Source organism: Mauremys mutica, chromosome 6 (assembly GCF_020497125.1).
Source record: "Mauremys mutica isolate MM-2020 ecotype Southern chromosome 6, ASM2049712v1, whole genome shotgun sequence".
Classification (NCBI taxonomy): domain Eukaryota; kingdom Metazoa; phylum Chordata; order Testudines; family Geoemydidae; genus Mauremys; species Mauremys mutica.
The window spans coordinates 129,250,113-129,265,568 of NC_059077.1; the positions used below are offsets into that span (position 1 = coordinate 129,250,113).

General features: G+C 43.2%; 1 protein-coding gene across 4 annotated transcripts in view; it reads left to right on the forward strand.

Moving 5' to 3' along the window:
- The first annotated feature begins 2,327 nt into the window (after positions 1-2,327).
- Positions 2,328-15,456, forward strand: part of ZNF462 (zinc finger protein 462) — a 61,306-nt gene continuing 48,177 nt past the window's right edge. For 2 of the 4 annotated variants that reach the window (XM_045021151.1, XM_045021154.1), the window contains exons 1-5: positions 2,328-2,579; positions 3,042-8,515; positions 10,183-10,347; positions 11,970-12,241; positions 15,192-15,310. In XM_045021151.1, coding sequence (XP_044877086.1) covers positions 2,360-2,579; positions 3,042-8,515; positions 10,183-10,347; positions 11,970-12,241; positions 15,192-15,310 — 6,250 coding nt within the window. In that variant the 5' untranslated portion in view covers positions 2,328-2,359. The remainder of the gene's footprint in view (positions 2,580-3,041; positions 8,516-10,182; positions 10,348-11,969; positions 12,242-15,191; positions 15,311-15,456) is intronic. The other 2 variants (XM_045021152.1, XM_045021153.1) reach the window with 2 other exon arrangements.

Consider the following 15,456-nt stretch of genomic DNA (forward strand, 5'->3'; position numbering starts at 1 on the left):
TAGAAGGACGACTCTCAAGACGCTGAGGCATTCTGGAGGGTTCCTTCCCCCTATACCCCTCCCCCTGTTTAAGAGGGCATGCTGTGTGCTGCTTCAGTCTGCAGGACAGTTTGGACAAGTGTCTTGCTTCAGTAATACTGTTGTGCTGGAACTAATTAACACATTTATCATTCATGGGATAAAAGAACCTTCAGAGATCTTTGCAAATGATCAGTTAGGGAGAAAAGGTGCTGTTTCTGACAGTGCATGGAAACAGCTAATTCTCTGTTGAAAAAGGCAAATCATAAGAAGAAGGCAAGTAGTGTTCTTATGATGATGCTTTTTCTAGCATGAACCTAGCAAAAAAAAATTAAAAAAATCGTGTGCTCTTGAGATGAAGCTCAGAGAAGTGAGGCCATGTTGTGCACAAGCTAGAAGCTCTCAGCCTCTGAGTGCATGAGTTGTCTGAGCTAAAATGGCTGCTCCTAAAGCTCAGAGGACTAGGGCAGCTTAGTGAGTCTTAAAGCTTCAGTGACGCAGGAGCTCATATCTCTTGAAAGTGTGATAAACACATTCAGCAGAGCTGTGGCTTGTTTGGCTGAGATGAAAGGACTAAGCTTTGGGGGATGGGCAGTGAAAACTGGATGATCTGCTTTTCTGTGAAGTGCTCTAAATGCAGGAGTCGTCTGCTCCATGGAAAAAAAATTGTTTTCAGGTCTAATGGACTGTGCTAAAGGAGACATGGGGTGGGGCTTCACTCACTGCTGTAATTTGATCCAGAGCAGAGATAGCAACCTCTTCCACACAGTTTGGTCTGGTACTTGCACAAAAAAACTCGAGTATCTTGATTATTGTGTCTTTGCTAGCTGGAAAGAAGCTGGTGCAGTGTTCCTTTTCTTTATGGGGGACTAAGGAGAAAAAGGACAAAATGCAGTGTGCATAGTAGTGTAGGTAAACATCTGGAGTGTCTGTGTGCTCAGTCTGTCCAGAATTTGACTTGACAGAAGTTTATTTTAGCAGGCTATCAGGAGGAACATTCTTGTATGTAAAATCCTGATGCAATGCCTTCTTTTATTGCATTGACATAATATTATTGGACTTTGATCTTGCTGTAGAAGTAATTTTATATTGTACAATAAATGAATGGAATTTTCATCATAAAATATTTTGGCTGCCGTTCCCTCTGTCAGACCTCTGGAAGTCCTGGGTTCATGTAGCCCAGTGGAGCATGTGGGAAACTTAAAGAAGTAATTCATTCATTAAGATAATAAGTTGCTACTGTGCCCAAGAAACATATGAGGTAGGAGGACCACCGTCTCTGACTTTTTTCCCTGTCTTTCTTCTACAGCAGTCCATAAATTTTGAGCACAGAGACAAATTCTCCCCCAGAATTATGTCTCACTGGATTAACTGGTCATGTACTGAACTACAGTACTTGACTTTACCAAGATCAGTGTGTCACGTTGTATATCAAATTAGGGTTTGTGGAAGAATCCTAGGAAGCCATGAAACTTTGGGGAGTGGTCTTTTTTATTCTTATTTCCATTGTGCTGTTGCAGTGTTTTTATTAAATGAGAGCAGAAATCCCTTCCTCTACCATCCACCACCCCATCAAAATCCTGATCCCAGAGACAGGGTATAACTCAGGGCATAGTTATGGGAATTTCAGCCAAGAATGTAGCTCTCTTCTGTGTTTACTGGAATTGTTTAGGGGTTGTGCAACAATCTGTCAAAAGTCAACGTATCCAGATCTCTCACTGCCATAATGTCTCTTTTTTCCATTAAGGTCAAAACTGACTAGATGTTTAAACTAATTGAAAATGCAAGTTTCCAGTGGAGACTTTTTAATCTTTGGCAGTGAAGTAGTCAGTAGTTGTCGAACCTACAAGAAGGTCAGTGCTGGTCGAAGAGAGGCACAAATGCTGTTTTCTAATAGTAAACATCAATGCATGAATGGCTGGAAGTAATGGAGCTGCTCAAATCACGTGTGCTTCCCACGTCTTTATTTGAGGCAGATGTAACAATAAGCCCATGTAGGAAGGACCTGAGTAAGGGAACAGGCAAGAAGGCATGGTCTACTGAATCAACATCCATTGGTCAGAAGGCTTGAATATTTGTAGAGCCCAGCTCAGCAACTCGTGAGCCATTTAGGTAGGACTTTCTGTTAATTTGAATTTCCTTGATGCCTTTCAACATATTGAGTAAAAGTTGAGTTCCTGCTTCTGTAATGTTAGCATTTCTGGAGGTTACTAAAATTATTGCTGACAAGCTTGGTTTTATTTATTAGTCACAGTTCACTGAATGGTGTTTCTGTAACAAGTGCTTCTCCCACATTCCTTTTCTTTCAGAATTTCCTGATGTAAAAGTATTATCCAGGACCATGGAGGTGCTGCAGTGCGATGGCTGCGATTTTCGAGCTCCATCCTATGAAGACCTTAAAGCTCACATTCAGGATGTTCACACTGCTTTTTTGCAGCCAACAGATGTTTCTGAGGAAAGTCCTAGCCAGCCAAGGTCTGGCTCCATGAATGCTAGCAACCAGACAGAGGTTGAATTTTCTTCTGTAAAGGATGAATTTACAATTGCAGATGAAATTGCAGGTAAACATAAACCCCTCTTTCTTGTTGCCTGTCTTTAATTTGTAATTTTCATTAATTTTATTGTAATGACAGCAAAGTGAGCATTGTCATTAGTAATTATACTGCCATATCAGTTCTGATTTCTGTTTTGTATATAACCACTGAAATGGGGAGTTATCTGTTTTTTTTTATCAAGAATTTTAGAAGTGTTTTTTTGTGTGAACTTCTGAAATGACTGTGTTTATTTAAAAAAACTTTATTTTAGAAGTAATACATATTCCACGTTATGTCCCACATATCAGAGTTTTGCAATATGTGCAGTAGAGAATCATAAATAAGATAGTCCAGTGCATTGCATGCACTGGAATATTGGTGTACCCAATGGGATGTGATTTTTGTTGAATATTGTATTATATTGTTGAGTGGTAGGTGGGGAAGAAATTGTATGTATTTATTTCTTGTGGTTTTTTTTCTTTCTTTTAGGGCAAAATGCAGCTCAGATGGGGACTGGAAGTTATTATAGCCATAGCCAGAGTTTTTATAGCCAGCACATGGCCCCAAATCCTAAACCAACAAACAAGTTTTTCCAGTGCAAATTCTGTGTGCGTTACTTCAGATCCAAAAACCTTCTCATAGAACATACCCGAAAAGTGCATGGTACACAATCTGGAGGGAGCTCGGTGGGGCCGCCTGCTGCTGGATCCTTAAATTACAACATCATGATGCATGAAGGGTTTGGCAAAGTTTTCTCGTGCCAGTTCTGCACCTATAAATCGCCAAGGCGTGCAAGGATTATTAAGCACCAGAAAATGTATCACAAAAATAATCTAAAGGAGAGTTCAACTCCCCCTGCCGCCGCAGCTGCCATATCTGAATCTGCATCTGCATCCGTGCCAGTACAGGAATCTTGCAAGGAGCTGCCTGCTGAAGTAGTAGAGCGTAGCATCTTGGAATCCATGGTCAAGCCTTTAACAAAGTCCAGGGGCAATTTTTGCTGCGAATGGTGTAGCTATCAGACTCCTCGAAGGGAACGCTGGTGTGACCACATGATGAAGAAGCATCGCAGCATGGTAAAAATACTGTCAAGCCTGAGACAGCAACAGGATGGAACCGGATTGCCTGATGTGCAGAACAAGAGTGCACCGAACTCCGCCCCAAACTCCAACTATATCTCTATGAATGCTACAGGACGTGAGATGCCGAATGCCAATATCTCAAACTTCAGAGGTTCTATGAGTAACTCCCTTATCAGACCCAATTCTTCTACATCTTCAAAGTTTTCTTCTGTGTCTTATCCTCAAATGAAGCCTAAGTCACCTCATAACTCTGGTATGGTTAATTTGTCTGACAGATCCCGCTATGGAATAGCTGACATGACAAATTCTTCTGCTGACCTGGAAACTAATAGTATGCTAAATGACTCTAGCTCTGATGAAGAGCTAAATGAAATAGACAGTGAGAACGGCTTGAACTCCATGGATCACCAGACCTCAGGAATGTCTGCAGAGCAGCTGATGGGATCTGATGGTAACAAATTATTGGAAACAAAGGGGATACCCTTTAGAAGATACATGAACAGGTTCCAGTGTCCTTTTTGCCCTTTCCTCACTATGCACCGCCGAAGCATCTCCCGCCATATTGAGAACATCCACTTGTCTGGGAAGACGGCTGTATACAAGTGCGATGAATGTCCTTTCACTTGTAAGAGTTCATTAAAACTTGGCGCTCATAAACAATGTCATACAGGTACAACATCAGATTGGGATGCTGTGAATTCCCAGAGTGAAAGCATAGCCTCCTCTCTGAATGAAAGCACAGTGTCTTATGAAAGTGGAAATATAAATGGCAGGAAGTCAGGCGGAATGATGGAATCCGTGCAGCAGCAACAGCAGCAGTCGCCGCAACCCCACTCGCAGCACCCCTATAAATGCACGCTGTGCAACTACTCCACAACTACTTTGAAAGGTCTCCGAGTTCATCAACAACATAAGCATTCTTTTTGTGATAACTTGCCAAAATACGAGGGACCGTCATCCAATGCTCCACAAGAGAGTGAGGTGGATGCCCATGCTGCCTCCAGCACTGTGAAGAAAAGCCAGACCTCAATTCTTGGGTTATCATCTAAAAATAACTTTGTAGCTAAGGCCTCTCGAAAACTGACAAATGACTTTCCCCTAGATCTATCACCCGTGAAGAAGCGAACTAGAATTGATGAAATAGCTAGCAACTTACAGAGCAAAATCAACCAAAACAAGCAACAAGAAGATGCAGTGATTAATGTAGAGGATGACGAAGAGGAGGAGGAGGACAATGAAGTGGAGATAGAAGTAGAATTGGACAAGGAAGAAGAACAAACAGAGCCATTGATGGAGGTGTCTAGTTCCTATGCACCCCAGCAAATGTGGGGAAGAGATACTAATGATTCTCAGAAGGAGACTAATTTCAGGAACATGCCGCATGATTATAATTCCACCAATGGGGCAGAAATTGAGCTAACTTTATCTGAAGATGAGGAAGATTATTACTGCTCTTCTGTCAACATGAAGGATCATCAAGGGCCTAATGCATCTCTTTTGGGCCAGTCGAGTATGTATGGATCTGATCAAAACAGTGAAAATGCAGAGTTTAATGATTCCGGGCGGCTTTATTATTGCAAACACTGTGACTTTAGTAACAAATCTGCCAGGAGTGTTAGCACCCACTACCAACGGATGCACCCTTACATTAAGTTCAGCTTTAGGTATATCTTAGACCCTAATGATCACAGTGCTGTGTACAGATGCCTTGAATGTTACATTGACTACACCAACTTTGAAGACCTGCAGCAGCATTATGGTGAGCATCATCCTGAAGCTATGAATGTACTCAACTTTGATCATTCCGATCTGATCTACCGCTGCCGCTTTTGTTCTTACACTAGCCCGAATGTTAGAAGCTTGATGCCACACTACCAAAGAATGCACCCAACTGTTAAAATTAACAATGCAATGATATTTTCAAGCTATGTAGTAGAGCAGCAAGAAGGGTTAAATGCAGAGTCGCAAACACTGAGAGAGATCTTGAATTCTGCTCCCAAGACCATGGCAACTTCGACCCCAGTGGCCCGCGGGGCTGGCATGCCTGCTACATTTAACAAAAATGCTTCAAAGAGTTTTAGTCCAGAATGTGAAAATCAGAAAGAGCCTTCAGTTAATAGCGTTGTGGTGTATGACTGTGATGTGTGTTCGTTTGCAAGTCCTAACATGCATTCTGTTCTGGTGCATTATCAGAAAAAACACCCTGAAGAAAAGGCTTCATATTTCAGGATTCAGAAGACCATGCGGGTGGTGTCTGTCGACAGGGGTTCTGCCTTGGCTCAACTGTCCTTTGAGCTGGGAACTCCCATCTCCCCAAAAATGTCCAACATGGCTTCGCAGCCACCACCTCCCCCCCCACCACCACCAGACCTCACCACTGAACTCTACTACTGCAAGCACTGTTCATATAGCAACCGCTCGGTGGTGGGAGTGCTCGTTCACTATCAGAAAAGGCATCCAGAAATAAAGGTCACTGCGAAATACATTAGGCAGACGCCCCCCACAGCAGCAATGATGAGGGGTGGTGAAATGCCACCTGGCATTCAGAGGCCACCAGCGTCTATGCAGCTGAACAGGGGCAGCTCTGAGAGCTCTGTGGCTCCCCTTGAGAATGAAATGTTCTTCTGTCAGCATTGTGATTATGGAAATCGGACCGTTAAAGGCGTGCTCATTCATTATCAAAAGAAGCATCGTGACTTCAAAGCCAATGCAGATGTGATCAGACAGCACACGGCCACAATTAGGAGCCTTTGCGATCGTGGCCAGAAAAAATTGTCCAGCAGCATGCCTGCGCCCACTTCCAATGCAGAGCGGGACAAGGCGAAACTAAGAGCTCTCAAATGCCGTCAGTGTTCCTACACATCACCTTATTTTTACGCACTGAGGAAGCATATTAAGAAAGACCATCCAAGCCTGAAGGCCACAGTTACATCCATTTTACGATGGGCATTTTTGGATGGCTTAATAGAAGCTGGTTATCACTGTGAATGGTGTATTTATTCACATACAGAGCCTAGCGGTTTGCTCGTGCATTACCAAAGGAGACATCCTGAGCATTATGTTGATTATACATACATGGCCACTAAACTCTGGGCAGGTCCAGATCCTTCCCCTCCAGCCCTAATGATGCCATCAGAGGCAAAAACCTATAAATGCAGAGACTGCATTTTTGAAGCATCTTCCATTTGGGATATTACAAATCACTATCAGGCTTTTCATCCTTGGGCCATGAATGGGGATGAATCTGTGTTGCTGGATATCATCAAGGAGAAAGATGCTGCTGAGAAAGCTGGGACCCAGTCCGATGAAGTCGGGACTAGGGTTAATTCTGAAGACCAGATAACCACATCACAGATGGAACAGGATGTCGATTGTGCAGAAGATTCCAGCCTTCCCCAGGAAAAAAATGTCCAGCTGGCCTCTGTAAACCCTGCGATATCCTCCACACCGTATCAGTGCACGGTGTGCCAGTCTGAATACAATAACTTGCACGGGCTCCTGACGCATTATGGCAAAAAACATCCTGGCATGAAAGTTAAAGCTGCAGATTTCGCACAGGACATAGACATTAATCCAGGAGCCGTGTACAAATGCAGGCATTGCCCATACATTAATACGCGGATCCACGGTGTCCTTACACACTACCAGAAACGGCATCCGTCAATAAAGGTCACCGCTGAGGATTTTGTGCATGACGTGGAGCAGTCTAATGACATGGCCCAGAATGATGTGGAAGAAACGAGTAGGATTTTCAAGCAAGGGTATGGTGCTTACAGATGCAAATTATGCCCTTATACCCATGGCACTTTGGAAAAGCTTAAAATTCATTATGAAAAATACCACAACCAACCTGAATTTGACGTGTTTGCGCAGTCACCGCCGAAGGTGTCTGCGTCCATGGAGCTGGAGGGTACCCCCGAAATAAAGGCTTCTCCGGAAATTGCTGCTGAGGACATTGGAGAAGTCACCGTGCCAGCTTCTCATTTCTCCAGCTCTCATCTCGTGTCCCACACGGTGTTCCGCTGCCAGCTGTGCAAATATTTCTGCTCCACCCGGAAGGGGATAGCCAGGCACTACCGCATCAAACACAACAATGTCCGGGCGCAGCCCGAAGGCAAAAACAACCTCTTCAAATGCGCTTTGTGTTCCTACACAAACCCCATCCGCAAAGGGCTTGCAGCACACTACCAGAAACGGCATGACATTGACGCTTATTACACTCATTGCCTGGCAGCCTCCCGGACGGTAAGTGACAAGCCCAGCAAAGTGATCATTCCGTCGCCTCCCAAAGACACCTCTCCTCAATTGAGTGAGGAGCTGAGGAGGGCGGTGGAAAAGAAAAAGTGCTCCCTTTGTTCCTTCCAGTCCTTTAGCAAAAAAGGCATCGTGTCCCACTACATGAAGCGTCACCCTGGCGTTTTCCCTAAGAAGCAGCATGCGAGCAAGCTGGGAGGCTACTTTACAGCTGTGTATGCTGACGAGCATGAAAAGCAGACTCTAGGAGAGGAGAGAAATGATTTTGAAAAGCCTGAGGTGGAGAATGAGGCTCAGGAAATTGAGTGGCTTCCTTTCAGGTGCATAAAATGTTTCAAACTATCCTTCAGCACGGCCGAGCTGCTGTGTATGCATTACACTGACCACCACAGCAAGGATTTGAAGAGAGACTTTACCATACTGGGATGTGGCACCCGCTCTCAGAGCTCTGCCTACCAGTGCAAGCACTGTGATAGTAAACTGCATAGCATGGCAGAACTGACCTCACACTTGAACAGTCACAATGAGGAATTCCAGAAGCGTGCCAAACGTCAAGAGAGGAGGAAACAGCTTTTGAGCAAGCAGAAATATGCAGATGGTGCTTTTGCAGATTTCAAACAAGAGAGGGTAAGAGAGTGTGTGTGTTCTCTCAACACCCCCCTCCCCGGCAGCTTATTATTAGTGTACACATGCATGTGCTCTTTGGCAGCCAAACCGCTACAGGCAAGCAAGTGACTTTGTGTGCCGATGAGTTCTGTAAATCAATGGAACGTTCTAGCTCGATTACATTCCCCCTCCCCCCCGCCCACTTCTGAATCCCTTTCTAGAGCTTCCTAGGGGATTTCTGTTTCCTCCTCCTCCTCCTGTGAGTAGCCTCCTTATCTGCCACTTAATAATGTGACTTTCTATTAGAAAGCCCCTGGCCTCTGTCTCTTTTCCAACCCCCCCCACCCCCCCAAGTCATCATCCCTTGTAATAACACCAATTTCCTTCTCAGGTATAGCCTGCTCAGTAAGGCTCGGTGTCAGCGTAATGCGGGTGATAGAGCTGACAAGAAGCCTCAACCAAAGCCTGTTAATATCAATGGGCGTCTCTCTAGTGACTTCAGGCTTTGGATCAGGCCCCATATGAACTTTGGACCAAATGTTGTTCTGTTTCACTGGTGTAAATCTGGAGTAACTATTTACCATTGCAAAGGAGTGACTCATAGTTTATATCAGAGTCACCCAGTGGCATAATTTGGCCTTGTAATTAAAAATTAATAATACTCTGTCACTAGGCAGAAATTCAGAGTTCATACTATGCAAATGTTTTACCTGCATATTTCAAAGGCATTAACGAGGGGTAATTGAAAACTTGAGAGGAGATTTTGCAAAGCAGCCTAAGGAATTTAAACACATATTATCCATTTATGTTAATGGATGTGTATGTATCATACAATCATAGAATCTCAGGGTTGGAAGGGACCTCAGGAGGTCATCTAGTCCAACCCCCTGCTCAAAGCAGGACCAACCCCAACTAAATCATCCCAGCCAGGGCTTTGTCAAGCCTGACCTTAAACACCTCTAAGGAAGGAGATTCCACCACCTCCCTAGGTAACCCATTCCAGTGCTTCACCACCCTACTAGTGAAAAAGTTTTTCCTAATGTCCAACCTAAACCTCCCCCTCTGCAACTTGAGACCATTACTCCTTGTTCTGTCATCTTCTACCACTGAGAACAGTCTAGATCCATCCTCTTTGGAACCCCCTTTCAGGTAGTTGAAGGCTGCTATCAAATCCCCCCTCACTCTTCTCTTCTGCAGACTAAACAATCCCAGTTCCCTCAGCCTCTCCTCATAAGTCATGTGTTCCAGCCCCTTAATCATTTTTGTTGCCCTCCGCTGGACTCTCTCCAATTTTCCCACATCCTTCTTGTAGTGTGGGGCCCAAAACTGGACACAGTACTCCAGATGAGGCCTCACCAATGCTGAGTAGAGGGGAATGATCACATCCCTCGATCTGCTGGTGATGCCCCTACTTACACAGCCTAAAATGCCGTTAGCCTTCTTGGCAACAAGGCTAAGTCGTTTAGGCTGCTTTGCAAAATCTGTACCTGTGTTCTTAAAGTGCCAAGAGAGTGAGCTTTTTCTTTTCTATTTGGACAAACAAAAATGGCTTGCCTAATTGTTTTTGATTTTCAAGTCCATGCTGTTGCAGGGTACATTTGTAATCTCTCTCTCTCTCTCTTTTGGTTAAGTTAGTTCTGGAAGCAAATTTCAGTGTATATGTTGATTATACTGATGTGTTCCAACAGACATTTGGTCACTTGGAAGATGTATCAAAATTTAAGGAGAGGAAAGTTGTGGGATACAAATGTAAATTTTGCGTGGAAGTTCATCCCACCCTTCGAGCCATCTGTAATCACCTTCGCAAGCATGTTCAGTATGGGAATGTCTCTTCTGTGACAGCTACCGTAAAGGTGAGAATTATAAGAACTGGCTATGTGTTTGTTTGAGTTTAAGGCCTGATCAAAAAGCTCACTGAAGCCGATGGGCAGACTCTCTCATTAAATTCAATTTTGATTAGGTACTGATTTACCTAGTCATCATCCAAATCTAATGGACAGTTTTCTTTGTTGTCTCTGGATTATTTTAATGCTATTTTTTTCAGATGTTAGTTACAACTTTCTTCTACCTTTGATTCGGGACATGAAGACTATTTTTTGCCACTGAGTATATCCCATTTCTCTTGCATAAAGGAATTTGTCTTGTCCATGGTAGAAAGCATAGGCCTCTGAGCAGGAAGCTCTTGTCCAGCTATTTTGGGCTACTTTTCTACTGTCTTTGCCTCTGAAGGCAAAATTTTCAGAAGAGGAAACCTGAAGTGTGTACACACAAATGTACATGAAATTGTGTGTTCCGTGCTTGCATGCATAGTTACAATGACAAGCAAACTGGGTATTTGTATCCGTAAACAGCCATTCAGATGGCTAACTAGTCATTTATCTGAGCCATTGGCCCAACTAAAGAGGCTAATTGTAAATGCACTTTATTTTTCATGTGCAAATGGACTTTTGCTTCTAGGAAATTTGGTGTGCAGGGGAGGACTGGGGGTTACTTCCTCACAGCAGGTTCGTCAGGATATCAACTGGGGAGTGTGCATGCAATCATGCAGCAGGAGCTGTGAACACGTTCCTTTTGCTGCAATGAGAATTCAGAGTGGGTTGAGTAGCAGAGCTGACCCCACAAACCCCTTTTTCATAACCCCTACTGCATACTATTATAGGGCAACTACATCCAGAAAGGTCTGAAGTGCTCTACCTAAGAGGGCTTTTATTATTTTGTTGTCCTTTCACTGTCCTCCCCCTTTGCTTATGTGATGCTACAAAAGAGATTGTTCCTTTTCAGGAGTAGCCTACAGGATCATTACCATCTTTTTGAGCAAAAGGAAATTACTTAAGTAGTTGAGTAAGAAAGCTGAAAACCAAGGTCAAATGAACGTGGTGCCACACTCTCTACCAATTTTAAGCTGTTGATCACAACAAAATATGTGTCATGATGAATAATAATAAGGGAGGGGAACAAGAAACAGGTAACGGTTTCTGTAGAGGAGTAGTGTTTTCTTAGAGTGCCTGTTGTTTCTCTCTCGTGAATTCAGTGCTGGTGGAAAGTGTTTGTTCAACAGCCCTTGGACGGGGAGGTCTGGGTTAGTCCAGAGGCAAGGACAATGCAAGTTTCCTCCATACCACCCTTCTGGGTGTCTCTAACCTGTTTTGGGGGATCCACCTCCAGGGCTTAGATGGTTGTTAGCTCAGTTTCTACTCCATTTCCATGGCTTTTGTGCTGACATTGACAATATTACTTAGGGCCAGTTGTGAGAGTTAGTCTTTTTTTAGAATAGATTTGAAAGTATGGGACCTTTTCCTGAAGAAAGCCATTGATGATATGGGAACGGTGCAGGGATATCTTTAGAACATGGATGTAGTGGGATTCCAGGAGACATTCTGAAAAGGGAATCTTAGAGGTAAAGTTAACTCACGGGGAAGACCCAAGGCAGAAGGGAGAGAGAATTGATGGCTTTGGGGGGGTATGTGTTTTTTAGCAGGAAGCGGAAGATTCTTCAAACACAACTTTGGAGGGTTTTGAGGGAGCAAAAGACCATGGCATGGTGGAATTTACAGAAGCTGAATCTGGAGCATCCTTGGAAGATGAAACCAGGCCTGGGGGATACCACTGCAGCCAGTGTGACCGGGTTTTGATGTCTATGCAGGGTCTGCGATCTCATGAGAGAAGTCATTTGGCTCTGGCCATGTTTACCCGTGAAGACAAGTACAGCTGCCAGTATTGCTCCTTTGTCTCTGCTTTCAGGCACAAGTAAGTTTTTGCAATAGAAGTACAGACCAGTGATACTGCTTTCCTGTGTGCTGACATTAAAGGGGGCACTGTACACTTGAAAACTGGACACTTTTACTGTTTAACTGCTTTTCCCCCCTTTTTGCTAGTTTTCAGGTATTCACATTCTTCTGAGTCCCCTTACTAGTGTCTCTGATTCTTTTCATATTTTTTTAAAAAATGTTCAGTCTCCTTTTTTCTGTGGGGGAAGAACACACACAAACAAAAGCGGCAACCTTCCTACACAGAGGAAACAATGAAACTGACCTTCTTCACAGTGCTGTCAAATTCATGAAATAAACAGGAAAGAAAAGAGGGAAATATTCATAAATAAGAAACCTGGGTGTTACCTGTAGCAACAGTTTTCAGATAGCAGTGTGATTTTTTTTATTTTTTGTTGGTGGAGTTTTGTTGGATTGATTTCAAGAGATGTAGTCTCTTTAATACTGAGCAATTCTCAAGAGCTGAACTTATTGTGGTATGTAAATTGTTCTATGAAAACATTATCCACAAGAGTATAGGGCTCTTCTCTGAGTGAGTTCCACAACATACTCCATTTTCTGATGCAACAAATTAGGTGTTAGCAGAAATAAGCAAACTTCTCACAAAGTATGTGGTAAAGGTTTTCTTAGACTGGGGAGAGAGGTAGCTTCTTAATTGGCTTTTTAAACTTACTTCTTGAAGGCCTGCCACAAAGAAATGTATTTTGTAGGATTCCCCCTCACCAAACCCCTATGGACTGGCTTGAGAACACATGCATGCTTCATCTGTCCTCCAAGGAGACACCTACTCATCCAGCGAAGGAGGGAAAATCCATGCTCTGTTCTGTCCGAAACATTTGTGGCATCATCCACAGCATCATAAGTCAAGTTTAAGTGTGTCTGCTCTGCAACCAAATCCATACCTAGGGAGAGAGCAGGATACAGAAAACAAATCTTGTGTTCTAGACAGGTGACACTTCCACCAGCACCCCAAGCCAGGTTATAACCATAATCTGTTTTACAGGCTCGGCGAGGTAAAAGGACAGGGCATCCCCCAGGGAGTGTGTGTTGGGCACTGAACTGGCAGGCCCTGGCAGAACTGCATTGGTTTAATACAGATTGTGCCACTTTAAAAGTGTAGTGAGAACCACTGCTCTCTGTACGAAAATAACCTCCCCACCCCTGCCAAACACAACACAACACAGCTCTAGCACTGAGGTTGCCTGCACTCTTCCCTGGCAAGTGTTATACTGGCTCTGAGTGAAGAAGGTGCTGGGATTAAATAGGGAGGATCAAGGTGGAGTTCAGTGAATTTGTGGTTGCCATAGAAATAGGTGCAATCTACATCATCTCTTTAACTTGGGTAAAATAGGTAATTGGGAGAGAGAAAATCCATAGTGCAAGTCTAAAAAAAAAAAAAAAAAACCTAAAGAAAAACTGATTAGAAAAGAATCTTGGAGGTTGGACCTATGTTTTGAGTTTAATTGTATGCGGTCCTGTATGGACTAGTATTATATATTCTACGTCTTTGGATGGGCAATCTCTTTTAATTGTTAAGCCAGTTTGTTTCCTTGTCAGGTATTTAAGATGGGGTTTTGTTATATGAAGTATCGACACAAACGGATGCTCAGCATATTTTATTCATTGAGCAGATTTGTTAATTTCACTGGAATGGCAGTAATTATATCTCCTTATTGAATTTACAATAAAATTATTTTGCTATGAAGTGCTCCTGTAAATAAAGACGTACTGTACATTTTGTTACTATCCAGTGTTCATTTGAATGGACTAAGAGTGTGGGCAGGAATTGTCGTAGATCAGGCTCTTTTTGTGGTAGTACAGGACGAAAAATGCAACAGGAACCCCTGCATTGTGTGTGAAGATGTGCTATTTAGTATGAATTTGCCAGTTGAAGTGAAATACAAGCACATTTGAAAATAAAACGGAAGCACTTCTGAGGCTAAAGACTATTTTCCCTATCCTATAATTCTGTTGCCATGCACCTCTTACACATGCAGGCTGAAACTAGGACAAGAGTTAAAAGTTTTTAACATACCATGAGAAGAGGCTGTTGTTGGGATATGTCTAGCCCAGCCTAAAGTTGGCGCTTGCTCTCTTGAGATTTGTGGACTCAGGAAGATCAGGTGGTTTAGAGAAGCTTCCAAACTCCAGGGTTCTGATTCAAATGTTAAGATGTTCACCTAGTGCTTCATTCTTCTAAATCAAATGTAATTATGGGTTGAGCTGTTATAAAAAGATTGATTAGAAAGAGTCTGGAATCTGAAAGGGTTTCTTACCCCCCTCTCTTGCTTTGACTTCTCACAAAGAAGATCCTAGCATAGATGTTCCCTGCTACCCATCCTTTCTTCTTGGGGTCCATGCACTGTCTCCCAAATCTCTCTCTAAAACCATCTTGGTTTTTTTGTTTTTTTGCTCCTGGAACTCCTTGGTTGGCTCCTGCACAGCCTGCTGGCATCTTCCCCAGAACAGACTAACCAGTTTCTATTCTCTTTGCCAGAAGAAGGCTTCCTCAGTAGAGCAGGTTGAAAAATTTCAAAACTTGCTGATTGGAGGGGGAAATGGGGCAAACTTTTCACAAAAACTCTTGCCAAACCAAAAATTGCTGTGTTATTTTTTTGGTTTTTTTTTAACCAGCTTGGTTCCATAGCACCTATCCTGTTAAACTCTGGATAAGATTGATTAACACCAGATTTTTCCCAATGTCCTGTTTAAGTGGCTTGCATTCTGTATAACATTGGGCTCAGTTCTCCCGCCCTTCCTCACGCTAGATACTACCTTGCTTTGCAAGTTGCCTTGTTGGATTAAGGTGGTACCCAGCATGAAGAAGGGTAGCAGAATCTGGCCCATTAGGTTTTCAGCCTGGCGTGTGAAGTAGTAGCTGAAGTTATTTAATATTTTGTGTTTCCTTTTTCTGCCTCTCCCTTGCGAAGTTTGGATCGCCATATGCAGACTCACCACGGACACCATAAACCATTCCGTTGCAAACTCTGCCCATTCAAGTCCTCCTATAATAGCCGTCTGAAAACTCATATACTCAAAGCTCATGCTGGTAAGTCTGTGTCAATTTTATAATGCAGCAGCTATAACAAATGTCTTACTCTTTGTTGGTCAGTGCCACTGTTACCAGTTAAACTTTCCATTTTGGGTGGGATTTTCAAAGGTGGTTCAGCATTAAATTCCCATTAAATTCTCTGC